The sequence below is a fragment of the Coturnix japonica genome, chromosome 4 (assembly GCF_054131305.1).
Source record: "Coturnix japonica strain WE chromosome 4, WE-NBRP24, whole genome shotgun sequence".
Taxonomy (NCBI): Eukaryota; Metazoa; Chordata; class Aves; order Galliformes; family Phasianidae; genus Coturnix; species Coturnix japonica.
The window spans coordinates 89,815,480-89,842,643 of record NC_140666.1 but is presented as its reverse complement, the minus strand read 5'-3'; the positions used below and the strand labels follow the sequence as shown (position 1 = coordinate 89,842,643).

Below are 27,164 nucleotides of genomic sequence, written 5' to 3'. Positions count from 1 at the left end.
CGTCTGATTTAGCTCAGACCACAGGGAGATAAAACCCACCTGCGCTGTGTAAACAGGCTTTTGAAATCTTTGTTAGTTTCCTTCCATACATTTTAAGCAGTTCATTACAGCATAAAGGTAACTCCACTGAGAGGCCCATTACTTTTCATTTGCTAGGAAAAGGAATGAAAGAGAATGGTGAGGATTTTGAGGGACCCAAGTCATACTTTCAAAGCCTAATTTAAATAGGTGTGGACAGGAGCATTTTCTTTTCCTAATGTTGCAAAGGACGACAAAGATGGGAAAACATCAGTGAACAACCTGATAACAAAGGAGAAGATGGGAAGGTGTTGGAGATGGAGGATATCTGAAATGCTGGAGCAGACAGCATTGGAAACAAGAGGACAGAAGAGATCTGGAGGACACCACGGAATCAGCAACAAGTTTACAAGGGAGATGGAAAACCCTTCCAATGGACATTGGAAGAGAAGCTCAATGATGGGGAGCCGCAAGCTTCCCACCAGTGCACGCTTACAGCCACCAGGCATTGCTTCCCTTGCCAATGCAAGTGCAGAATCCTCCCCAGCAAGAAATGGGGAGCAAATCAATGCAGGATGCACTTGGGGCTACCAGAGGAGCAGGCAGCTGTGCTGTGGGTTTGTAGGGGGAGGGCTGCCCGCAGCACTGAGCGGACGATGGGATTTCCGTGTGAGAAAGTTCTTGGGGCCAGATAAGGCAGCCAAGAATGAGGTGGTAAACAGCTGCCCAGGGACCCATATAGGCACACGTTGGCATGCTCTCATGTTGGGTTCAGTGCTCCTCAAGCTGGCTCCCACGTCTGCATTTCTTATTGACTGCACCCATGAGTGGGCTGAACGAGAACGTGGAGTTGAATGAAATTTTAAACATAATTTTACGGCGCTTTTAATTTCTTGTAAAGCAGCAGTTAAAAGGCTTTGGAGATCGTGGAACTGCTTATTTTATGACCTAAACATTGTAAAAACAATCTGCCTCAATCGCTGCTGGAATCAGTTAGAGATGTGAAACACTTTTGTATGTGTAGAGAGCAGTTGCCTTCCCTTTCTCTTCTTCTATCCCAACCTCCAAATTGGGGTTGTTACATCAGATTCCCACTACCTCGGAGGTGAAGGAGATGGAGAAAAAACAACACCAGCACCAGGAGGCCCCAAAAAGAACAGAGCATGGAACCAGGCAAAAAGAAAAAGAGCCATCAAAAAAGCACCAAGAAATCTTGGGTTGTGGACCTGTGCTGGAAGACAACGAACCCATTTGGAAAAGCAAATGTCTGTTCTGAAAAAAGAATCCCCTCTTCTATTTCCAGGTTTGCAGAAGTATTTGTGTTGCTTTGCTTTTTATTTTTTCTCCATTCCCTCCAGAGTTGTTTTCTTCTCCCTCTTTTCACGTTGGCTCTCTGGGTTGGTGCCAGAACTCACTCCTAAATTGAGACATAATTAGACGTGTCCTACTGTGTCTTTCTGGACAACTCATTTAACCTCTACGTCTTACTTCACTCTAGGTTTAAATAAGAGGTGAGAGAATTTCTCTCAGCTGTGTAAGAGCTATAGAAGGCCAAGCAATAACAAAGAGTTACAAGTAATAGCAAAACTTCACATCTTGGCTTGCCCTTATCTGCTTCAGCCCAAGGCTTGCTTATGCAGCCATTCTCTTCCATTGCATTGAAAAATCATTTCTAAATTAGAAACTATATCATGAACCTGTAAGACTGGGGAATTAATTTACCTGTGTCTTGGCTCAAGCTTAAACCATTATCCTTTTCACCTCTACAACTACTTCATGTTGTGTATTCAACCCTATTTTCTTGTAATGTGTATTATATCTACTCCAATACATAGTAAGTTAGCTGCATCCCCTCCAAACCATGCTTAATTCATTATGTTTCCATTGATTTCTCTCATCTCTCTCCTCACTAGATTACACTTTGTCATCTGTTTTACTCAGCACTGGGGGCTTCCAGGGAGTAGATGCTGCTTAAGTGACCCAAATTACCGCCGGGGTAGAAAACTGCAGGGTCATGAGTCTGTTTGCAGCCAAAAGAAAAAGAAGGAAACGATTACTAATGACAAATGCTTCCTATTATTCTCAGCACCACAGACTGTCCCTGTGCGGACACAGATTGAGAACACAGCTGCTGCCAGTGTAGCTGATAGGACGCAAATTAGGCAGACAGAATTCAGGGCTGAGGGCACTTCTGAAGGAAAAATAAGGTGTTGCTTGCACTGAGACATAAGATATAGCTGTAAACTATGGATATGATTCATTAAATGCTGATCCATCTCCCAGGTTGTTCTGCATACAGTGCTGTGAACTAGCAGAAGAGATGGCCAGCCATTAAAGAATATCCCCAACCAAACCCACACAGTCTTACAGGTGACCTTTCAACACAGTTTAATCTCTCAGCAGTTACAGATGATGGAAGCATCCAAACTGAAGTTGAACTTAAGTTGTGGCTCTGGGAAGCCTGGTCTGGTGGTTGGCGACCCTGCACATAGCAGGGGGGTTGAGACCAGATGATCATTGTGGTCCTTTTCAACCCAGGCCATTCTATGATAAGATTCTATGATATGAAGCATGATCAGCAACACTTCTGCAAAGGGAAGAATGTAGTCTGCATAGTCTGACAGCATTAAGTGCCAAATGAGGACGACCACAATGCATTTCACTGAATGAATGAAGTTACCAAAGATAGGAATGGCAGCTCCCAGCTATTTAGGTTCCATCATTCCCAATGAGGACAGGGACTATCCTGCAGTGGGGCTTAACAGGAATCACATCAGAGCAAAGAGCAATGAAGAGGTTTGCGATGATCTAAAGTACAAACACTCCAACCTCCCTATCAACAAGAAAGCCAAAAAGATGAGTATTTGAAACACACTTTGCCTCCAAATCTTCATCCATTGAGCCCTATCAAGCTGTGTGTTTTCCATAGCCACTGGCCTTCTGATATTTTCATCATCACAAGCAATCACAAGAACATAATCACATTAAACGTGAAGGTTGTTGGCCCTGTCTGTGGTGGGGAGATTAGAGCTTGATGATCGTTGAGGTCCCTTCCAACCCAAACCATTCTGTGATTCTATGACACCACCCTGTGCAAATATGCAACTTTTCAAACAATGTTTGTGCTTTTGCCTTCCACCAACACCCTTGCAAGAGCAAGTGCCACCAGTGGACTGCACAGCGCCCAGCCTCCCAAATGCAAAGGTGCTGGGTGACATTGCAGGGGGTTGGTTGGGTGCTGGGGCTGAATAATTGCAAGGCAGCTCTGCTGCCACCAACAAATAAAGTTGTCTGTGGGTACGGACTCTTTCCCTTTCCCCTTTCTGAGCTTCAATTAGCATCTAAAAACAGGCTCAGAAGGGTGGGAGGCTCCTGTGCAGAAATGTACAGGCCCTGCCTTGGATTATATTATAAAAATAGGACAAAGCAAGGTGTTCTGTCAGTTCTGTTCTATATTTTGTTAACACCTACAGACAGCGGGATAATAAGCAACTTGAGAGAAATCTTAGGATTTCAGAGCTTATTCAGATGCTAGCTAGGTGAACTAAAATGAAAAGGGTTCACTGCAAGCCACATTGGTGGCCCCTACCATGCTCACAGGCACGCCTCTAAATAGATGTAATAGTAGCTTACAATGCCTCTGTTTCCCATAGCAGTGACTCTGCAAAAAGGGGATGCTTTGAGAAAGAATTCCCTGCAGCAGATAGAGAAGAGAACCAGCTGAAGTCAGGAGATGACCAGAACTTCTTAAGAACAGTTATTGTTTTCCGAAACAGTTATAAGTGAACTGATTTTTGCGAGCCCTCCCCGATGTTTTACCCACTCTAATTCCTCATAGTTTTAAAACACTCTGTTTCAAAAAGCAGGGATGATCTGGAAAGCATCAGTGAAGCACTTATGAAGAAAAGGAACGGCAAAGCTTTGATCTCTCCGAATTTGCTGAGCTGCTTCTGTCCTGAAGATACTGCCAGATGTCCTCCCAGACAGCACCACTGAGCTCTGCCAGTCCCACCCACTTGGCATCACTCACAGCACTGCCCTGGCTCGGGTCCTGGCACACAAATGGGCAAAGCAAAACATGGGAGAATGGGATGGAAATGCATCTTACGTTCACATTCCTCCACGTCCAGGTTGAACTGCTGCAAGGCGCCCAGTGTCAGCTGCCGCACTTCGGCTTCCAGCAGCAGCTGCATCAGTGAGGTGGACAGGTGTTTGCATGCTGACATGCAGGCGGTCTGTGCCACCTTCCCCTGCAAAACAAAAGGGAGATGTATTAAGGCCCACAAACACGCATTTACAGCTCTAAGCAGCTCTCACCATCACATCCCACTGTGGACAAGGCAACAGTCCCTGCTTCATTTCACATCCTGCATAGACTGCATGAGCTTACCTGGCTGATAGGTTAAAAGTATGGGAGCAATGACGATTCAGAACTGCAGCCTACAGCTCAAATTGCATCTACCTACATTGCACAATAAGAGTTTCAAAATCCATTCCAACAAACAGAGGTACTCAGCTCAACCAGAGCTCTTTCAGTCTTTTCTGCGGTGGTTGCACCGTGATGGGCAGCTCAGCTCTACCACAATGTTCCCTCACTGCCCCTCCTCAAAGGAAGAGGGGGAGACAATAGGATGGAAAGGGGTGCAAAGGTTGAGATAAGAACAAGGAGATATCTGACCAGCTATTGTTACAGGCAAAACAACAGAGCCAATGTAAGGAGATTAAGGTAATTTATTGCCTGTTAGTACAGATTACAGCAGTGAAAACTAAAAGTCACCTACAGGCATCTTCCCCCATCCACCCTCTCCCTTAGTTAGATAATGGCAGTGGTCAGCCCATAACACTCCATCTCTGCTACTCCTTCATGGTCACTCACTGCCCCTGTCCCATGAGGGGTCCCTCCCCAAATGGATCCCACATAGGCTGCCCACAGCAGGAGGTGGTAGTGATGTGGGGGTTGGCTTCTGCTCCCACGTAAAGGGCACACGATGAGATGATGGCTTCAAGTTGAGTTCTTCCATGGCAGCCCAAAGGCTCCTGAACTCCCTGAGACACCAGGAGGAGACAGAGGTGGAAAAGTCCTTCCCCACCCATAAAACTGTAATCAAGCCTTTGTGACAGGCTTCCAAAACAGGCAGCAGCCTTTTGTTCAACCTACTTCAATTTCTCCCTTCATTTACAGTTCCTCAAAAGACTTCCTTCATTGCTTGGGTCCAAAAGTTGTGGCAAGATCTACATAACAGGCTTCCATATGCATTGCAGGTGCGGAACGTGCATTAAACCCATACAAATGTGCAGATCTTCTGGCATGGTAACACAGACTTACAGAAGCTCTCTGGCCAACGCTACACAGAACCATGCATAGCTCCATGCCTGCAACACCCACGCCAGCACTTCTGGTGGTGGAGCTGCCATGCAAACAGCCATGCTTCAGCTGGAGATTATGTTTTCAAACGCACACAAAAGGATTTAACACGCTCTCTTGGAAACTAGGAGTGGCTTAGGAGACTTTTACAAGCGCTGTACAAATTGTTCTCCAACTGGGATTAAAGTGGGGGTGGATCACAAGTTTCATTACCGCGGCATGGATAGATGAGCCCATTTTTGATACACGAACTGGGAAGTGCTCTTGCAAGCTTCACCGAGTAGGTTTGGATGCATGGGCAACATCTATTTTCAGCAGCAGGAAAACCTCATTTGTCATTAATAAGAAAGCAGAGCCACGCTCGGAGGGCAGGGCACTCCATCTCCATTGCTTACTGCCGTTCCCAGGCTCCGGCAGCATCCATTACTCACCTCAGAACAAACACCTGTACTAAAATTAAGATGAAACATGGCAACCATAAAGTTTAGCGCAGCCACGGGTTTTTGCTTTCCATCATTTCCCCGCTCCATCTGACACTCTGGGTTATCCACAGCGCTGCTTGGGCTCATTCCTCAACCCTGTTCTGCAGTGGGAAGCACATTGCTATCTGACCACCATTTTTCTTCATTACTTCCAACAGACACTTGACTCGTTGCTACGCTCAAGGTGTTTTGACGTGTTGTTGAGCAGAAGCCCTGGCCCATCCTCAACGATCCTCACCCATCATCCCCCCCCACCTGCAGTTCCATAGCTCTTCCCCAACCGACCTGAGATTCCTTGTGATACACAACTCACACCCACAGTGGATCTTTCCTTTTCATCTCCCACTCTGCTTGGAAGAGCACATGAAAGTCCATGGGTACGGACAAGGGTTGCAGTCCCAGGGCAGCTGAGACACAAACCATGGATGAAGTCAAAAGGAAAACCCATAAGAAGGTTCATAGCCTCACTGAGAAAAACCACAGCCTCCTTGTATACCATGCAAAGGTTGGATCAGCAGCACAGAGGTACCTAAAGGGTTACCTGTGCCTGCAAACACACCTGCTCTGCTGCATGCATTCCTCCGGCCAGCCAAGCTTGCCCAAAGAGAGAGTGAATGACAAGAGACACTGGGAGGATGCGAAGAACAGCAAACAGTTGAAATGAAATGTCAAGTTAATAAGCCAGACGCAAGGGAGACGGGAGGGAAAAGGCAATTTAATCGTCATGCCTTGACAGCACAACAGCTCCGCAGAGCCTTCATGGCAGAAGCAGAGCATACAAAGCATACAAGCATACAAACTCAAAATTACTGGATGAAAGATAAAAGCATACACAGGTGCTTCTCATGTCTTGTAAGCATTAATCCATTCCTCCTTCTATTTATGAGCTGAGGGCCTGGAGATGCCACGGGGCTTTAAATCATTGTGATAAAGGCCCAGTTAGGGACAGGAGGTCCTCCACCGTGGGGCACAGCTGCCTGGCACACCGAGGTCTAAAACCTTTCCTGAATTTATGCTCTCTCAGCCTTATAAATACAGATACAGACAGTGACAAAGATGCCACTTACAGCAGCTCCCTGTAAGATCAGCAACTGCACACAAACATCAATTTTATAATATTTTCCCAGAAACCAACTGCAATACCTGCTTGATAAGCAGTTACTGCTGGTAGGAGAGAAATCAAATGAGGACATTGACTGATTGCTCTTAACAAGGTGTTCTATTTCTCTTTCCTCTTCCAGTTCCTGCTGTAGGTTCCCAGGGTGGCGGCAGTGATCCAAGCCCATGATTGACATGTTTTCCTCCAAACCTCCAAAATCATTACCAGCCCCACCCCAAGCAGTGCCAGGACATGTGCCTTGGCTTGGAGGTGTCAGGGGTGTCCATCACAGATACTGCTCCTACAGAACCCTGCGATCCCACTGTGGTTCAGAGGAACCAGAAAGGCATGGAGATATGGCACTGAGGGACACAGTTAGTGGGCACGGTGGGGATGGGTTGATAACTGGACTTGATGATCTTAGAGGGATCTTCCAATCTTAAGGATTCTATGTGGTCTCCTCATAGGGGACCTTGAAAAGCCATTGGATGTGGGCCCAGGCACAACTGGGAATCCCTGATGAGACTGGGCTGGACCAGAAGGACCCAGATAGATATCCAGCCTTGGCCAGCATGGGATCCTGTGAACTGCCTGCAGAGATGAGGGTAAAACTAACACTCTGAAGTCACCAATAGCTCATATACCAACATGACAGAAAACAGAGGAGCTTCAAATCACACGAAAACCTCTATCACATCGGTTGCTACATCACAAAAGCTGAACTGGATTTGCATGGGGCAGAACTGGGTGGTGCATGAGTATATGCAGAGCTCAGCTGCTGAGACACCCAAGCACATACCCAACCACCTGTGCCCATTTCAAACACAGCCAGTGAAATAGCAGTTCTCCTCCTGAGCATACCATCAACAGCCATGGATGTGGCACTGAGGTCAGTGGGCATGGTGGGATGGGTTGGGATTGGACTTGGGGATATCATAAGTCCTTTCCAACCTTAATGACTCCATGATTATGTGACATCTCTCAAGGTGGTGCTGGCTGTTTGGTGCCCCCAGAGATGCACAGAGGCGTGATACCCAATGAATACCAATGAATATCCAATGAATGAAACAGCAAAGCCAAACCTCCTGATGCTGTCCTAAAGAGACAAGCCAAAGGTGCCACACATCAACGCAAGCAGCAATCCCCGGACCAAGCCCCACCGAGTCAATCACGCTGCAGGAAACCAGCCATGAAATCATCTCATTTCAGCTGCATTTCATCCTCGGGAAGCAGATTAAGCCCTTTGGGTTCCCAGGAGGCAGAAGAAGGTCAGCGCGGAGCCGGCGTTGCTCACGGTAGCGTATTTGTTTGAAAATAGCAAATATGTTAACAATTAGGGAAGGGAAAAGCTGAAAGGCTGCCTTGTTAATTAAGGAACTTGCTATCAAAGGACTCATTAAAAGCTACTGAAACGGAATGGTTGTTAAAATAAATACCCATTAATCTTAGCGTGCAATCAGGAATCGGTTGCCACTACCCACCTCGTTGCAGGGCTGGGGGCTCCTGGCTTGCACCAACTGCTGCAGGCTCCAGGGAGACCCACGGGGACCCATCCTGCATCACCTCCACCTCCAAAGGGCCACCGCTGCCTCCCACTGCCCCTTACCCCCATTGCAGTGCAGGCAAAGCACAAACAAAAGTCCCATTGTGGCACTGCTAACCCTTCCGTCAGCTCACCAAAGGACTAATGGGATACTGCCATGAGAAACAAAGCCTGACAGGTTTCAAGCAGTCCCAGGGTTTGCAATTGTTGTGGTGTTTTGTTTTTGTAACGGAGGAATTTTGTTTTCATCTGCCACAAGCACCGAGACTGCTTTGATGCGCTACACTTAGACATGCAAATCCACACACTTACAGACAATAGAAAAATAGGCAAAATAAATATGGAACTCCTCGGCATTACATGTCCACTTCATTATTAACAACATGACTCAAAGAATCATAGAATCCTTAGAGTTGGAAGGGACCTCTGAAGGCCATCCAGTCCAACTCCCCTGCAATGAACAGGGACAGCACAGATAGATCGGGTTGCCCAGGGCCTGATCCAGCCTTGCCTTGAAAGTCTCCACGGATGGCGATATACATTACTCCACCATAGTTATGAGTCAAGAATATTGGTTCAGACAAGAAAATAAGGCACTGTGGAAATCCCAGAGACTATGCTGTAAAACTGCTTCACAGCATCTCGTTCCCTTCCTCAGTGCATGAGCATCAACAGGCAGACCATAAGCTTGACTCATCCCAATCATCTCAACACAATGTTTGGCAATGTAAAACCTCTATGAAATGATGGCAGAAAGGTGAGGTCCCTTTTCCTGCTATTCAGACTATCTGTTCTTGTATCCTGCCCACAAATAGATGCAAATGAAACAGCCGTCATCATACAGCTCCTCATTGCAGTGAATGCACTGAGAGCAGGAGGATGGAATCAGGGCTATTTGGGTTTTCCTTTTATAGAAGTAAACCGACTTTTCTCACAAATCTTTGCCACTTTTGTGGGCAAAGTGGGGAAAATCTGAATATTTTTGAGAGTACTTTCAGCAAATCAGTTCTGCTGTCTTTGAGCCTCTTGTCTTGCCCAAGCCACCCTGATTTGCCAGGGTCTCAGCACCACCCTCATTCATTCCAATGCATTTTAAACTCATAGTCTACAACAGCTCAGCACCTGTAGAGAACAACAGAGCTCAAACTCACAACATCCCAAATCCCACCAACATGAATGGTGCCTCAAGCTGCAAAGCGACCAGCTGAAGGTTGAGTGGCCTTGGAATCTACCAAGGAAAAGAAGCAGAAAGCTTCCAACTTGCAAGAGAACGTTGGCAATGAGCAACGCTTTGCAGTGCTGGCAGGAAAAAGACACTCCCAGACTTGGACCCAACCAGGTCCTTTAGATTGTTTGGGGGAGCTAAAACCACAGGTTTTTTGGTGCTCAAAAATGGGGATTTCTGTCTTATCCAGACTCCAACCATCCCTGTCATCTAACAACCACGATTAAGAATCAGCTCTTCACTATGGAATCTCAGATGCCACCTATGAGCAGCAACAGCCTGCAGGCATAGACCATGGTGAAGCTGCCACCCCACAAAAATAAACCAGATGCCCAATAATGCTGACCACTGCAGGCTGATACAAAACCCCTCAAATCCCAGTAAAAGAGAAAGAAAGCAGCTTGGCTCTGCTACAGATGGCCAAGGCCAACAGCTGGAGGCTGTTCTGGATGAAGCTGAAGGGAGCATCAACACCAAATGGTGTTTAATTTGGGTAGGGCAAGGTTGTTTCTGTACAGCCATGAAGGAGAGCAGCCCAACACTCCTTGTCCTGCTGTTATCCGCCCTTTCAAAGAGTAGAGTCCCCTCCTATTTATAGGCTCCCCTTAGGTACTGGAAGGCTTAACAAACCCAGCTTCCCTCAGCCTGTCTTTGTAGGGGAGGCCCTCTGAGCCCTCTGAACACCAAAACCAAAGCTCAAGCACAACCCAAAACGCATGGGCAGAGCACACCACAACAGCTAAACCCAGTTCTCCTTTCCCAGAAGGTACCTCTATGGCAGAAGGGAAACCTTTGGCTTTGCCACATGGTGGGGATTGGTGACACACTGGAACAGGTTGCCCAAGGAGGCTGTGGATGCCCCATCCCTGCAGGCATTCAAGGCCAGGCTGGATGTGGCTCTGGGCAGCCTGGTCTGCTGATTGGCAACCCTGCACATAGCAGAGGGTTGAAACCAGATGATCATTGTGGTCCTTTTCAACCCAGGCCATTCTATCATTCTATGACAGCTGACAGTTGGATGTGATCATCTTAACAATTCTTTCCCCTGAATGAATCCACACTCCTCAGCTCTCCACCATGGAAAAACACAGCATCCAAACAACGCAGGTACCTCTAAGAAGGAACAAAGCCCACAAACAACCTGTGTTCAATGAGGCTCTGTTCATGCACCCAGGAGCAGCCGTCATTCCTCCTGGAGCTCTTAGCACCATGCTCCTCCCTGGTCCCCGTGTCCATGGGGTGAGGCTTCCCAAAATGCCTGACACAAACCAGAACCCTGGCCCGACAATTATCAGAGAGCAAAAACTGGAACGAACGAGAAAAAATAAATGACATATTTTATCCTCCCTCTTTTGTGGCTTTTATTTTCTTTTGTATTCGTTTTGGGAATAACATTCTTTCCATTGGGAAGAGTCTCGATTTTCCATTAAATACAAAGCAGCTGCCATTTTGGAAACAAAAAGTTGATTAAACGCAGATTTATTTTCTTTTAATTTTGTCCCTAGTGCATGAAGAGTTTGAACCACGCTCATCTCTGCTGATTTATTGGGGCAAAGCATCTGCCAATTTACGGCAGCAGGAAGGCTTAAAAAGAGAGAGTGCACAGAACCGATTCATCTGCACTGTGCACTGCTAGCAGTTGGGTTATAATTAAATGGGGAAGGATCTTGAGGCTGGAAGACCAGCAGGCTGCGCTCAGCCTCATGCAGAGCCCATGCTTTGCTCCTACAGACCCTAAGCTCAACAGATGCTCACCTACTGTGGTGCCCATTGAGGGCTCGATGCGCTCTCCATGATGTTTGGCACTGCCTGCTGGAAATGGAACTCGGACACAACTTCAGCTCCAGATGTTGAGCAGATTGGAAAAGAAGATGAGCTCAAAAGTTAAAAAAAACCACTATGTTTCTAACGCAATTCAGTAGGTTTCTGCTTCTGAACCCCGCAGTCAGAGTTGATTACTGAGAAGTAGTGATCCACACAAGGAGCATGTGAAACTTCCGCTGTTCTCACAGTTTTCTAAGAACTAAATCTCACATGAAATTGCCATTTCATGTAAGAACACAAGTTCTGGTTGAGAAACAGAGAGGAGGAAGCTGGATATTAAGAACAATTTCCTCTCAGAGATTGGCAATGCGTTGGAACAGGCTGCCAAAGGAGTGGTGGGGTCACCATGGACATGTGGCACTGAGGGCCATGGTCAGTGGGCATGGTGGGATGGGCTGGGGTTGGTTGGGGATCTCAGAGGTCTTTTACAACCTGAATGACTCTACAGTTCTATGAAAGCTGCAAAACGTAATGGCACCTTTTTGGTTTTTAATCATTAGCACATCAGCGCATCTCCGTATTCACTGTAATTCATGAAACAACATGAAGAATGACCGTGGCAACCACAAGAAGATCCATGAAGATCCTCATCTTTAAATGTTTTTTCTCTTGCTATGTAGGCTGCAAGGTGCCTGGAGAACACACAGCTCTGTGTTGGCACCCGATAACAGTCACCAGACTCCATGTCCACATCCTTAACCACTTCCTTCCCACCATTCTGCTCCAGCACTAAACCATGTGTTAATGGTTGGACTTGATGATCTTAGAGCTCTTTCCCAACTTGAAGGACTCAATGATTCTGATACAGATATGGCATTCATCAGAGCACTCTCAACGTCAAAGACTTTCAAGACTTCAGGTTGCCAGTGTATGAAACCAGAGGAAAGCATATAATGGCAAAGTCTACTGTTTCACTTAAATTTGAGCCCAAAGGGGAAAAAAAACCCCATGCTTTAATATCAGATGGGGTTGCTAGAAGCCCTGTGCTGGGCTCTGGTGCAGGAAGCAGCGGGAGTGTTTGAATTCCTCACACTGAGGATGGCTTTTCAATTGCCAAATTCCCTGTACCACACATCTGATTCTTTGTGCATGCAAAAGCAAGCATAAAATAGCTTTATAAATCTAAGTTTGTAAAACGAAATCAAAGCCAAACATGCCAAGGTGACTACACAAAGGGAAGCAAAACCTAGGTAAGTGCGCACACCCTGGTTTAAAGGATTTATGGGACTGGGCATTTTAGCTTCAATTAATTTCCAGAGTGCTGAAAGCACACAAGAAACCATATAATTACAAGATAACTTGGCTTACCCAGATCCTACTTAACTAGCACTCGTGGGTTAAGCAGAGGTCAGGCTTCCCCAGACAACAAAGCTAACTCCACCATATTTGAATGCTTTGCTCCTTGTGTTAATGCAACCAGGTCTCATTCCAATCCATTCCTTTTGGCCAGTATCTGGGAACATGAAGATGCTTGAAGAGTGGCACACAGATCCAAAGCATCAGGAACAGCCTAGACCCCACAGCCACTCAAGAACTGCTCCATGAATGATCCCACCTTTGACCATGGCAAACTCATTGTGCCCAACCTTGAGCACAAAATGGATCAAGGAACCTCAAGAGAGAGCAGAACCTTCCCTGGAAAGCAGAGAAAGCAACCAGACAGGATTTTATAGAGGCTGCTCACAGCCCTGTCCATGCCTTTAACCCAGGCAATACACAATTTGGGGTGTTTTTCTATATCTACAACATGGAGAAAGCTCTAGGATCAGCCACAACTGCTTCCCTCCGGACGCTTTAAATGCAGCTACAATTGCTCCTTTGTTCTGCTATTCCCTGCAATCAGACTTTTATTTTTCATTCTCTCAGACAGATTAGTGATTTATTTCCACCAATTAATACAAACAACCAAGTGAACAAAAAATTAGGGAGGTTAAAAGCAAAATTAGAATGTGTTGCAGGTAAGAACAAAACCAACTAAGAGCAGGCTAGCAAAGTCCCACTGTATAAAGGGATTACTCCATCCATGACCCTTTCCAGGGGACCTCCAGGTATTACTTTTCATTGATTTACCTTAATGAAACTAATGCACCCCTCTCCATAGGAAGCTGACTCCATAGCTGTCTAGGCACTGGATTCAATTAAAGAAATAAATACATCTGGCTTCTAAATTGTTGAAAGTCTCCAAAGCCAGAGGCAATGCTCCTTTTTGCTTCCATCCCTGTTGGGTTATGCCCCAAGGCCCTGCACAGGATGGACTGAGCACAAGGGGACACTTGGATCTCCCCTGCAAATCGGTGGCTGTTGGGGGACCGCCACCAAGTGTGACACATTCCTGCCCACAGGGCCAGGATTACTGTAGGATGGCTCCTTCCTTCCAAGAGCCAGCATTGATTTGAGGTCTTGTTGTTGACTCTGAGACCCCTGGGTGCCCACACAAGGGCTCAGCTATGCTCAGTTTCCAGGCAAAGGGGTGCATGCACCCAACAGCACCACACAATGCCGATCTGGCCTAGCAGCCCCACGGGTAGCATGAACACAGAGCAGGGCTACAGGCATAGAAGCAGAAGCTCAGAGCTGACAGAGGCACGCAACAGGATCGAGAAGCACAAGGTGTGCTTGGTTTTGCACGTGGCTTGGCTGCAGACATCAGAATAGAAGCAAGAAAGCAGCAATTCAGGATCAGCTATTCAGAGCAATTCAGGATCTATCCACTGAAATGCCTTCGCTTTTCTCCCAACACAGGCAACAAGCAGAAACAACAACACTTAGAGGTGTGCGTTGAACCAGAAGGCAGGTCCTAAAGGTCTGCTTTGCTGTCTTGGTGCTAATTGCCCTCATCCCAGTTGGGAGACAGTAAACACCAAGAGCCCATACTACTCTCTGATAAAGCCAGAAGGCTTAGCACTAAGGCCAGGAGGGAGAGCCCCATTGGGAATGCAGCCTGACAGCTCCAAAGGATGTGTGCGGATCAGACCACAGGGAGAACACGGGGATATATGCAAAGGTCTTTCTTCTTTCAAGTTGAGGTTGAAAATCTTACCCTTCTTTTCCAAATAACAAGTGTTGCCTCTAATTCCCTTCATATTAAGGGATGCACGGGGCATAACAGGAGGCAGTTAAATGCAATGTGTTCTAAGAGCAACAATTTGGCAATGCTGCTGCAACAGAACATGTTCCTGCAAGGAAACCCTCTCCTACTGATTCTACAGACTGATCTCAAGCTGAGAGAAAGCCCATGCCTGTGTTGGCAGCAGCAGAAGGGACAGGCTTCCACCCAACGTTAGTTAATATTTTCCTTTCCTCTCTTTCAAGAGCAATGACCTTTCCTGGTTCAAGTCACCCTCTAGCACTGGAGATGCGAGCGGAGCGGACGGCACGACGCGCAGCCGTGTACTCACCGACATGGTAGAGTGGGCATCTACATCCCCCTACAGAGGACAACACAGGGAGTTTGAGTCAAGGGCAGGAGAGAGCAAAGCAACAGCAAGCAAAGGCAGAGAGGTACACATCAGTCATCACCCGTGGGTGCTACAACCCATCGCTGCTCCTCCCCAACCGAGGCATGGGCCATAGGACGCCATGGCTGCTCAGTGAATAAAAAGAGCAAAATATGGCACAAAGGAGGAAGAGGAACAAATGAGCCAGGTCCCACTAGAGGAGCTTTGTTGTTGGCCCTGATATTGAATGAGCTGTGCCACCTGGGGCAAGCCAACAGCCACATGCCTCAGCTGGGATGGATGTCCAACCCCAATAAGTGTCAGCAAGAATTTGCCCAGAGACATCTACAAAACTCACCCACCTCCTGCAAGGGCAAGGAGATGTTAACTATACACAGAGTGGATTTGTGTAAACCTAAGGAACCTGGTTTCAGCACTCATATGATGGTTTCACAATGGTTACTGGGTAAAATAGATGACCGTCACAGAATAGCTTGGATTGGAAGGGTCCTCAAGGATCATGAAGCCACCAAACTCCATATCTACTATTAGACCATCCCTCCCAGCCTGGTCAAGACTGTGGTTGGGACAAAGCTCAGGCTTGTGGTGCATTCATCTCCATGCACAACACATTGCCATGTAACATTATTATGGAAAGACTCAATTTCTAAAGGTAAAACGCAGGTAACCATTCTTTCTAAATACTTCTAAAGCTCTTTTCCACCAAAGAGCTGCTGTGGCCAGCATTACGTATTTCCAACTGGGAAGAGATGCCAAACTGGTGAATAAGGCAAAATGTTCCATGCGGAGCGTCCGCGGCGTCTGTGCAGTTCCAGCTGAAATCTGTGCCTGCCATCTGGCAAAAATAAGCACAAGGGGGAGGGAGGGGGAAGGAGGGGGGGAAGAGAAATCCCTCCATTGAGTTGAACTGCCCAGGACGGCGGAGGTTGGAGTTTGTTCGATCGCTGAAAGATTGCTTCCCCTTCCTGGGTCACCGTCACCTCTTGACCTGCCCTGATTACCTTCCAAAGGAGGTTATCAAGATACAAGACTAACAGAGGATTAAAGGAAACTTAAAATAAAAACAAAACACACCCCTTCCCCCCACTCTGCTCCCCTCCCCCAGGAAAACATCCTTGCTTTGTTAACCTGACAGTTCACTGTAGGTGTTGACACAACCCTCCATCTCTGAAAAGCTTAATGTCAACAAATCAGTGTGTTTGGAGTAGCCCTGTCAATGCGATTTACATTAACTTGTCTAACAAGAAATAAAAACAACAATCAGCCATCAAAGACAAAAGGCTTTCTCAGTCATTCTTTTAAAAGTATGATGCTGGAAATGTTAATTTTGGAGGCCATGGCCTTTTCCCTGCTAAAAAACAGCAAACCTCCTTTTCTTTTTTTTTTTCTTTTCCCCTTCTTTTTATTTTTTTAAAGGAAAGAAGGGGGAAAAAAAAAAAAAGAAAAGAAGAAGAAAGAAGTATTTTCTTTTAAAGGAGGCCCGAGCATCCCATATTAATAAGCAGAGCAGCAGCAGTAACCAACCCTCACTGGTTAACACAGGAAGAGGGCAGCCTCGAAGCCAAATGTTAATTACGCTTTTATTTCCACCAGCATGTTATTTGCTTTGAGACATTTTGGGCACTTAGCGGAGCATTTTCGAATTGTGGCTATAAACCACCATGAAAATTTCATGCAGCACTGGTATGCACCAAAGCCCCGTTAACTTCACCATGAACTTTTCACCCCCAAAGCTTGTTGCGTCCCCATCCCAAAGCAGAAGTGCAAAAAGCAGAGGTTCTGGGGGCTCCCAGCTCCCAGGATAAAGCATCTTCCACCAGCTTTAGGAGTAGCAACCATCACTGGCGTGGGCAGCAGTGGGAGCTCAGATGCTCTAAAGGAATAATCAGGAATTGCAATCTCTGCTTAAACACTTGGAATTGCAATTCTTAATTGACCACTTGGAATTGCAGGCTCTACTTCAACTTTTGGAGTTGCAACCCCCACTTGACCACCTGGAGTTGCAATTCCTGCTTCAGCACTTGGTATTACAATGCTTGACTGAACGTTTGGAGTTGCAGTCCCTACTTCAACACTTGGGAGGTGCAATTCTTGATTAAGACTTGGAATTGCAATCCCTACTTGACCACTTGGGTGTTGCAATCCCTACTTAACCACCCAGAGTTGCAGTTATTGACTCAACATTGGAATTGCAATTCTTGACTCAACATTTGGAATTGCAATCCCTGCTTCAACACTTGGGATTTACAGTTCTTGACTGAACACTTGGAACTGCAATCCCTGCTTGACCACCTGGAGTTGCAATCCCCACTTGACCACTTGGAACTGCAATTCCTACTTCAACACTTGGAATTGTAATCCCTACTTCAACACTAGGAATTGTAATCCCTACTTCAACACTTTGAATTCCAATCCCTACTTGAGCACCTGGAGCTGCAATTCTTCACTGAGCACTTAGAGCTGCAATCTCCACCTGATCACTTGGGATTGCAATTCTTCACTGAACATTCAGAACTGCAGTCCCTACTTGGACACTTGGAATTGCAATCCCTACTTGGACACTTGGAATTGCAGTCCCTACTTGGACACTTGGAATTGCAATCTGTAATTGAGGAGCAGGGTCTCTGTGCCATCCCACCAGCCAGGATCAACTTTATCAGCAGCATTAATTCTCCCCCAAGAAATTCAGTCTTGCTCCATTCCCAAACAGGAGCACAGAGCCAAAGCTGGGATGGAGCTGCCCTTTCACTCCTCTCCTCTCCCTGTAGCACTCTGTGACCCCCGAGGCCATCCCCTCTGCCTGCTGTGCTCCGAGCCTTGACCCCAGCAAGGTTTCCTGCCCATGAGCAGCCCCGTGCAACACAATAGGATTACTCACACGCAGCACATGAAGCAACCGCCTGCATTTTTGCAGGATCAGGGCTTTCGGCTCCATTCTATTACAGGACAGCTCTTTTTGTTGCTGTGATTTTAGCACAGTAACCGCCGGCGTGCCCGGGCTGAGTTTCTTTGATCAGCAGGTGAGGGTTTTTTGCTGTAATTGCTGTCGTGACAAAGGGCCGGCAAGGAGCTCATCTCTTGCTCCTTACTCATCCCTCTGCCTGCCACTCTTCTCCTTCTAAAAACCAACTGCAAGTGCAAACACCCACAGAGCTCCTTACAAGAGCTCACCGTGCAAACCCAATGGGCACAAAGCTCTGCAGGAAGGGGCACTGCCAAAGCAGTGAGGACATGGGAACAGAAGGGTGGGCACAGAGCTGGGGCTACACAGGAACCAAAGGATGCCTTGCTTTCCTTATCCTTGTGGCTGTTGGTGTGTGGACAGCCAACATCTGTAAACTCATTTGCAACAAGGCAACATCTCCTATGTGATAACCCCGGTGTATTTGGGGCTGGATGCAGACCAGCAGCATGGAAAAGGCTCCACCTTGCTGCTAGCAGCCCCACAATACTCAGTGTCAATTGGTGCTTCTGGGAGATGCTTCCTTTCCCTCTCGAGGCCCTCTCACCCTTTCCTTTCACAAAGGAAGCACATCCCGTCCACGTGGTGATCTCACAAACATCACCTTCATTTTTCTGCACTGCTTTGGACAGATGGGGCCTTTCCCACGCCTCACCTCCTACAAATCATTCAGAAAGTCACCGAAATTATTCAGTGTTTCTAAATCAGTGGCTGGGAAGAGGTCCTTGAGAAGCAATCAGCTGAGCCATCAAAGGAGCTGGTGCCCTTCTGACAGCCTTCATCTCTTCCTGATGCATCACCTCTGGCAGTGCCCACAGGGACCCAACAGCAGCAGGCAGGGAATTGGTCTCCACAATACTCCTCTGAAGGAAGGAACTCCAATACATAAAAGAATCACGGGATCACAGATTGGCTTGAGTTGAAAAGGACCTCAAGAATCAGCTCCAACCCCAACTGTGGGTGGCGATACCTCTCTCATCTATCCACCATTTAATTCAGGTCTCCCAGTTTCACAATCTGCAGTTCTATGTCACTTTACTGCCCTATCTATGGGGATGGTGGGAGGCTCAGTGCCGGGCAATGCTTTGAAGGCAGCAGCTGAGCATCTCTGACTTGTTACCCAGCTCCTTCAGCACGGCAAGCACCCACCAGCTGCCTCCTGCACAGTCCTTCCAGACCAACTAGCTGCCTTCCCCATCTCCAAAGCCATTCCGATTAATTCAAAAAGGAAACATTAATATTTCAGGAAGATAAATCACTCCAGGTCTGTCTCATAAATCATTGTAGGCATCTCTCCCCACCCTCCTCTCTCCTGGTGGCCGCGCTTCATGCTCCAGTGCAGAGCGGACCCCCCTCACATTGTGCAGGAGGAACAAAGGGGATTTCTGCCCTTGACGAAGAGAAAGATGGAGCAAGAGACAGCAGATGTGTGGTGAGCAGCAAGGTATGCTGCAATGATTACTGAGAACTTCAGTATTAATTAATTCAGAAGCTGGACACAGTGATCCTAATGGGTCTTCGGGCTATTCCCTATACACACAAACATATCTCTTCGAGGTAGAGATGTGTTAAAAATATCAATAAGAGTCCACAGTGAAGCAGAGAAGAGGGCTGAGCATGTTTTCATTTCTGATGCCCCTTCCCTACCCACTGGGATAGCAGGCAAACCCCTGCTGCATGAACTCAATTAGTCATGTAAGGACTCCCAGTGTCATCAAATGGGTTGGGTTGGAAGGGACTTTCTTTAAGTCCATCCAGTCCAAATCCTTGCCCAGGACAGGGCCACCTTGCCCCAGCCCTGCTGCCCAAAGCTCCTTTTACTTTCACTGGTTGGACTTGATGATCTTGGAGGTGTTTTCCAACCCAAATGATTCTATGATTTCTCTTTTGTTGGCCAAAGATGTAGAATCATCACAGAATGTTTTGAGTTGGAAGGGACCCTTAAAAACCATCCGGTCCCCAGCAATAAGCAGGGATACCCACAGCTCCATCAGTGCTCACAGCCTCATCCAGCCTGAGCCATGCAGAAGGTTGTAAAGTACTGCTGAAGTGCTGAGGCTATAACACCTCCTAAAGCAGTTCTGGAGTGCTGGAACATCCTTACCAGCAGTTCAATCCCTGGGCACAAACAAGGAGAATGAAGCTGCCATTGAGCATTATTAGCTTTCTCTTCCTGTTTCTGTCCAAGTTAGTGAGAGGTATCCACAATGTGGGCTGGTATTTAACAATCCTGGACACACACTATCAACAAATAGGTAGCAGTCCAGTGAAGAAGAAAAATCTGAAGTTGCTTTTGGGACAAACAGTGAGTTCAATGGATTTGCTCTTTCCAAATACCTGCTGATTGAAAAGGCTCGTAAGTATAAATCCAGACAGCCCAGAACAAATCTTGTTTAAAAAAGAAAACAACAAAAAAAAAGCTGTCTGAGCAAAAATGAAACTCCCTGATGATTACATTTTTTCCTATTCAAGTGGACACTGCTCAGCCAACTGCAAAAAAAACCCAACATAAAAGACATTTCTGATCGCAATAGCAGCATAAACACAGGCGTATTTTGGACAGCAGAGAAAGGAAAGAAACACATGCTGCCTTACAAGGCAGAGCCATATTTTGATGTAAGGCACCCAGTGCCTTGACAAACGTTTGGAAATGGATCTGCAGTTTGGATAATACACGCCCTTACACTGAGATCTCTCAAAAATCCTTCTTGAATGTCTGTTTAAGATGAAGGCTAACGTGGTATAGGTGGCCATTGAGTTATGACCTTGCTTCTGCTGGTGGACTGGGATATTCCCCTCTTTCCCATAGACAATGCAAATCCTTGGGGAGACTCTCACTCTCACTTCTGCTAACACATGCGATAGCTTACTTTAGAAAGAGATTTGTTACTTCACAACACTTGATCCGCTGTCAAACAGGGCCTGTGTAAGGCCCCATTTCCATCACACTCTATAAAGCTCGAGCAACCACTCGTTTCAACAGCACCATCAGCTGCCTGTGCACTTTCCAGACTGAAAAAGAAAGAAAATGGGGAGGCCCCTTACCGGGAGGTGCGTGAACACAGCAAACGTGCTGCGTAGGAAGCCAATGAGATCCACAAGGTAATCACTGGCCCTGCTGCCAGGCTCCAAAGCCATCCAGTCGTAGTCTGCAAGCTGCAGGAACTGGTCAATCTTCTGGTTCAGGTTAGTGTAAATCTCTTCCTCAGCAGCATGGCGGGCATCCTGTCCAAGGAGATCACGTTATGTGGGATGAAGAGTCCACACCACAATGTGTTCCATAAGGAACAGGATGCTAGATTGAACAAAACTTCTGCTCTAACAGCACAAGGCAATGTGTCTGTAGGCAGCTACAGCGTTGCAATGGGTTCAGGTTAGCTCAGCCTGGCAGGTCAGCTCTAGGCATGGTCAGGCTGGTGTCTGACTGCTGAAATCCAGGGAGAAGGAGGACAAATACAGTGTGGGATGGGAGGAGGAGAGAGGGGAGAAGAACGTTCCATGTGGATAAAGGCTGAGTGTGTCACACAGAGGGTGGTGATGCAATAGAACAGGTTGCCCAGGGAGGCTGTGGATGCCCCTGAAGGCATTCAAGGCCAGGCTGGATGTGGCTCTGGGCAGCATGATCCGCTGGTTGGGGACCCTGCACATAGCAGGGGGTTGGAACCAGAAGATCGTTGCGGTCCATTTCAACCCAGGCCAGTCTATGATTCTTTGAGATTCACCAAACTGGGTGTAGGAGGGCTACAAACTGGCAGAGGGGCTCAGAGCCTTCCTGCCAGGGCAAGGAGGAGAAAACTCATCCTTAGGCCAAGTGGGAAGATGGTGTCTGATGGGAAAAGGAAGGGATTTCCTTGGGGTCACAGGGCCTGCTGGGTTATCCCAAGGGAAACCTCACCTAACCAATTCCATACTATTGCTGTAGTCCTTGACACTGCTCCCTTCTGCTCTGTGGCCAAAGGGCAGAGTTCAGACACCCCCCAACTGAACCAGCTGTAGTCTTAAAACTTCATGTGAAGAATGTGGAGAGGATGCTCATGGGTTACAATTTAAAGACTGGGAATCTCAGTACTTTCAGCCCTAATTTTTAGCATTTCCATTCTCCTTTTAGCATCTAACAACACTAAAAGGAACAGAAAGATATCGAAACTTCAGTTCTCAAAATCTATTCTCCTATTAGGTGACAGAAGGAAGCCTGCATTCATGGCCAGCTGCACGCAGCTCTGTACAGTGATCAAGCAGCAAAATGAAAGCTCACTGAAGAAAAAACTGAAGTCAGGCTTTTGTTTAAAAGCTGCTTAATTCCTTAGATAATGAACACCGCAGTCACAGCCTGTAAATTAAGGCTACAAAGGCTCTTGGTCAAGACAAGAGTAGTGCATACAGCTGCTCTGAAACAAACCCCAGAAGCTCATCTGATGGCTTCATCTCCCAGGGCATGATAAAATCACCTTTCAACCCAAACATGGTCAGAGCTCCCTGGAGATGCCATTTACCTTGAAAGTCGTGGTCCCGTAAAGTTTTGTAGTGTGGACAGTTTCTGGAAGTACATTGGTGATGTTGGTTATGAATTCTTCAAGGAACTTGCAAGACTTCTCCAAGTGGGTCGTATTGATGATAATCTGTACCAGCTGCAAAGGCAAAGAGAAGGTATTCAGGAAAGGTATTTAGGAATGGTATTCTTCACTCAGAGGGTGGTGATGCACTGGAACAGGTTGCCCAAGGAGGCTGTGGATGCCCCATCCCTGCAGGCACTCAAGGCCAGGCTGGATGTGGCTCTGGGCAGCCTGGGCTGCTGGTTGGTGACCTTGCACATAGCAGGGGGGCTGGAATGGGATGATCATTGTGGTCCTTTTCAACCCAGGCCAATGTATGATTCAGGAAAGGTATTCAGAAAGTTGTTCCTGAAGCCAGGGAGGTGCCGGGTTGATGGGTGCCACTTTCTGAGAACTTCTGGCAGGAAAAGCTGATGCTGTACAAACACACTGAGCTTCACTCCACACTCAAAGGATCTCCTCCTTTAACAGCAGCAGAGAGTTACATAAAAAGATCATTTTTTTTTCTGGAAGAAACAACAACAACCAAAAAAAGCATTTCCCATGACAGCCACTAATACCACCGAGGACTTTTTTCTAATGACTTTCCTATGCTCTGCTGTCAGTCAGGGCTCATTCCAGCAACAGGCTTACAAAGAAGCGTCATGTCAGACCACAGGCATTCTGGCTGCTAATGAACCCTAACGAACCTGCACCTTGAGTGACACCTAACAGCAGCACTATGAGGCACCCGACAAAGGAACCAAGGGCTTTGCTTCTCCAGGGGAGGTGTGGGTGAGCAGCTATTCCCCCTGGTCATCATACACACCATTATCTGCTATTTTCTTCATGCTGCTTTCTTAGCTCCCTTTGCATGACACCAGATCGGGACATTAAAGGCAATACAGTCAATCAATGCCAATGTTTACAATCCAGAGCAAAGCAATCCCTGCTTCACCTTCAGCATGGCTGCCTTGGAAGCCAAACACATCACTTAATTCCTTAAGCAGGTACCTTTCTTCAGTGCAGACTGCCGTGAATACGTTCAAGGTGCAAGGTAAGCTGCAACAAAACCTTTCCAAACAACATCCAGCTCTGATACGGTGCCAAAACACTCCTCTTGCAGACACAGAAGGCATTACAATGTTCCAGACTGACATCACTTAATTGCAGGAGCATGGTGTGGTAGTCTGCAGTTACCTCTTCTAAAGAAACTATTTAGAAACACAAATCATTTGCTTCTGAATGAGATGGAAACAGGCAGCGCCCTGCCAGGCACAGCATTGTTTCTTTTTCTCTTTTTGCTTCTTTGATCCTTTTATGTTTAAGCACCAACTTGAGCGTTGCAGACACATAAATATTGAAGTAAAGCTGCAGAGATGGCGGCGCCCAATTCGTGTTGGTGCCAGATCACATACAAACGGGCAATGGCCACAGACTGGGAGGCTCGGTTTGGGTGTTGGGAACAAAGAGAGATCTTACAAACTTGAGCTGTGGGACCTGTGCTTTAGGAACACTGAGTCAGGTAGAGAAAGCAAAGCTGAGGAGACCCTGATTGAGCAAGGAGGTCCCTTCCAGGCGATGCTTGCTTTTAAGAAGCTGAGCTGTGGTCTATTTGAACGCCTCCTGCCTTGCACTCAGAAAGCATCACACAGCAACCAGGAGGGCTTCCCATTTCTGAATCTGCTGGATTAATCCAGTTCTCAATTTCTGCCTTCTGACAAGCGCTCATTTGTTTGCCTTTCCCTCTGTCAGCTCTTATATCACAACTATGATGCATTTTGCTACAGTTTCAAGCTAATTAAATACTGGATATTACCAACTGTGTGAAATTCCTCCTAGCCATCTCATCACAATGCATTGGTCCAGACCTGTAGGCTTAAATGGAAAAGCTGCATCTAACTTCACATAGTTCTGACTTCAGAGATTGGACAGTGGTCTTGGCATCTTTGGTAGCATGGGCCTCTGTACCCTAATGGACCTTCAGAGAGTCCTAGAATTGATTGGGTTGGGAGGGACCCCAAGGATCATCAAGTTCCAAACACCTTGCCACATTCAGGGCCACCAACACCCATATCTAATACTAGACTTCCTTTCCCTTCCAATGGTTTTAAACTGAGACAGGGGAGGTTTAGGTTGGATATTAAGAGGAAGTTTTTCCCTCAGAGGGTGGTGACGCACTGGAACAGGTTGCCCAAGGAGGCTGTGGATGCCCCATCCCTGCAGGCATTCAAGGCCAGGCTGGATGTGGCTCTGGGCAGCCTGGGCTGCTGGTTGGTGACCCTGCACATAGCAGGGGGTTGAAACCGGATGATCATTGTGGTCCTTTTCAACCCAGGAGTTCTATCATTCTATGATTCTATGAAATGATAGTTATGCAAGACACTCAAATATTTTCTGCAGTCACTTCTGATGTCAAAACAATGCTTTCATGTGACATGGGACCCTTCCAGGTGCCCTCCAATCCCATTCTCCATGCAGTCACAACTACCTTTTGCCTTTCTGAACAGGGAAGTATTTCATGGAAACACAGAATGTCCTGGGATGAAAAGGACCACAACAATCATCCGGTTTCAACCCCCTGCTTTGTGCAGGGTCACCAACCAGCAGACCAGGCTGCCCAGAGCCACATCCAGCCTGGCCTTGAATGCCTGCAGGGATGGGGCATCCACAGCCTCCTTGGGCAACCTGTTCCAGATCTGAGAGGCTCAGAGGAAAACTGGACCAACAGGTCAATGATTATGCAAAGAAAAGAAGCAGGGGGGGCAGATGCCCAAATTGAGCAGCCAAAGGATCGCTGATGGGGGATGGACAGTGCAAGGGATGGTGCTGCATTCCTCAGAGTGGAGGGAGCCATGGGAGGAGCAGGACGGAAGAGGAATTTGCCCCCAAGGAGCAGAGAGATTCCAGACTGTGAGATAAAGGTCTGAGGAAGCACTGTGTGTAAATGCAGACTGCCATAAATGCACTGAACTCCCCCAAATTCACCCACATGGGGTATTTTTGAGTGTCCAGAGAACACTACGCATTCCTACAATGCAGTTAATTAAAGAACTGCAGCTGTACTAATACCTGCTCATTTCATAACAGCACACAGAGGCCCAACTAAGGCGTTCTAACTGGTTTGGGTACCACACATGTTCCCAAAGAGTCGTGACTTACAAGCCTTGAACTTCTTGGAAATCTGACTTTGTGCACAGAAAAGTGTCAATCTTGAAAAGAAAACGCCAGTACAGAGTTCAGACCATATAAATGTGCCTTTAGATGGAGAGCAGCCCTCCATTCTCACCACTCCCATGCGTCCCTTGTCTGGCATGAAGCCACCCCAACACTCCTTGAAGCCCTCCCACCTGCCTTCAACCCAGATATATAACACCCCAAAAACCCAAAAAGAGGGGCAGTTCTAACAACAGCAGAAAAAAGCATCACCCTTCCATAAGCATCAAGCCTTTGTTCCACTGCAACAGGCTGACCAAGGAGCTTGTGGATGCCCCATCCCTGCAGGCATTCAAGGCCAGTCTGGATGTGGCTCTGGGCAGCCTGGGCTGCTGGTTGGTGACCCTGCACATAGCAGGGAGTTGAAACTGGATGAGCATTGGGGTCCTTTTCAACCCAGGCCATTCTGTGATTCTATCATTCTTGCTTTGTACTAGCAACACTGAGTAGTTTCCTTATTGTTTTCCAACCAAACATTTTACAGCAATGCTCCAAACCAGCATCTCTACAAGGTGCTGGAATGAGCTCCAAGAGACCAAACCCCACTTTGGTGCCCTGCCCTGGAAATGACTCCACACGCAGCCTCACCTCTGTCAGCCCCACATTTTTCCTCTTAATGACGTTCTGTAAGCAGTTGCTCAGCGTCCGGGTCAGCAGCAGGTTTGTAGATTTTCTGATCATATCATCAACTTCTGTGGAGCTGGAAAGCAGAAATTTCGAGAGAGATTTGTAAAGTCCTTTATCTCAAGGCAAAAACAATATTAACAATAAAACTATAATAAAAACTAATACACCCTTTCAACTCTTGGGAAGGGTAGACAATAGCAGGACAAGGGAAAATGGTTTGAAGTTGAAGGAGGGAAGGTTTAGGTTGGATGTCAGGGGGAAGTTCTTTACTATGAGACTGGTGAGGTGCTGGAACAGCTGCCCAGAGAGGCTGTGGATGCCCCGTCCATCCCTGGAGGTGTTCAAGGCCAGGTTGGATGCAGCCCTGGGCAGCCCTGGGCTGGTATTAAATGAGGAGGTTGGTGGTCCTGCATACAGTGGGGGGGTTGGAGCTTCACGATCCTTGAGATCCCTTCCAACCCCAGCCATTCTATAATTCCATGACATGTGGAGCCATCGTCATTCAGACCCCCATGGTTTATGCCTGATCACCTGCCTGCTGCCTAGAGCTGCTAACATAGGAATATCTACCAAAATACCGACAATTTTGGCCTTTTTGTACATGCAAGGAAGGCAAACGTGGGCAAACCTACATCCTAATGCCTCTCCTCTTACAGGGCCAACCCAGCACAGGGTAAGTCTCACCCACTTGTGCAATGCACAAAGCTGCAATTCTGCACCTTCAAATCAAATAAAAGACATGAAAATTGCTTCCTTTTTTTTTTAAACTTCTTTTTTTTTTTCAGTAGATCAGATTCTAACACGTCCACGGCC

General features: G+C 47.0%; 1 protein-coding gene across 13 annotated transcripts in view; it reads right to left on the bottom strand.

Annotated features, from left to right (window-relative positions):
- Positions 1–27,164, bottom strand: part of EXOC6B (exocyst complex component 6B) — a 222,204-nt gene that overhangs the window by 66,116 nt on the left and 128,924 nt on the right. For 8 of the 13 annotated variants that reach the window (XM_085547581.1, XM_032444054.2, XM_085547574.1 and 5 more), the window contains 5 exons: positions 26,313–26,424; positions 22,470–22,604; positions 21,022–21,201; positions 14,955–14,984; positions 4,127–4,268 (listed from right to left, as the gene is read on the bottom strand). In XM_085547581.1, coding sequence (XP_085403707.1) covers positions 4,127–4,268; positions 14,955–14,984; positions 21,022–21,201; positions 22,470–22,604; positions 26,313–26,424 — 599 coding nt within the window. The remainder of the gene's footprint in view (positions 1–4,126; positions 4,269–14,954; positions 14,985–21,021; positions 21,202–22,469; positions 22,605–26,312; positions 26,425–27,164) is intronic. The other 5 variants (XM_085547582.1, XM_032444056.2, XM_015862997.3 and 2 more) reach the window with 1 other exon arrangement.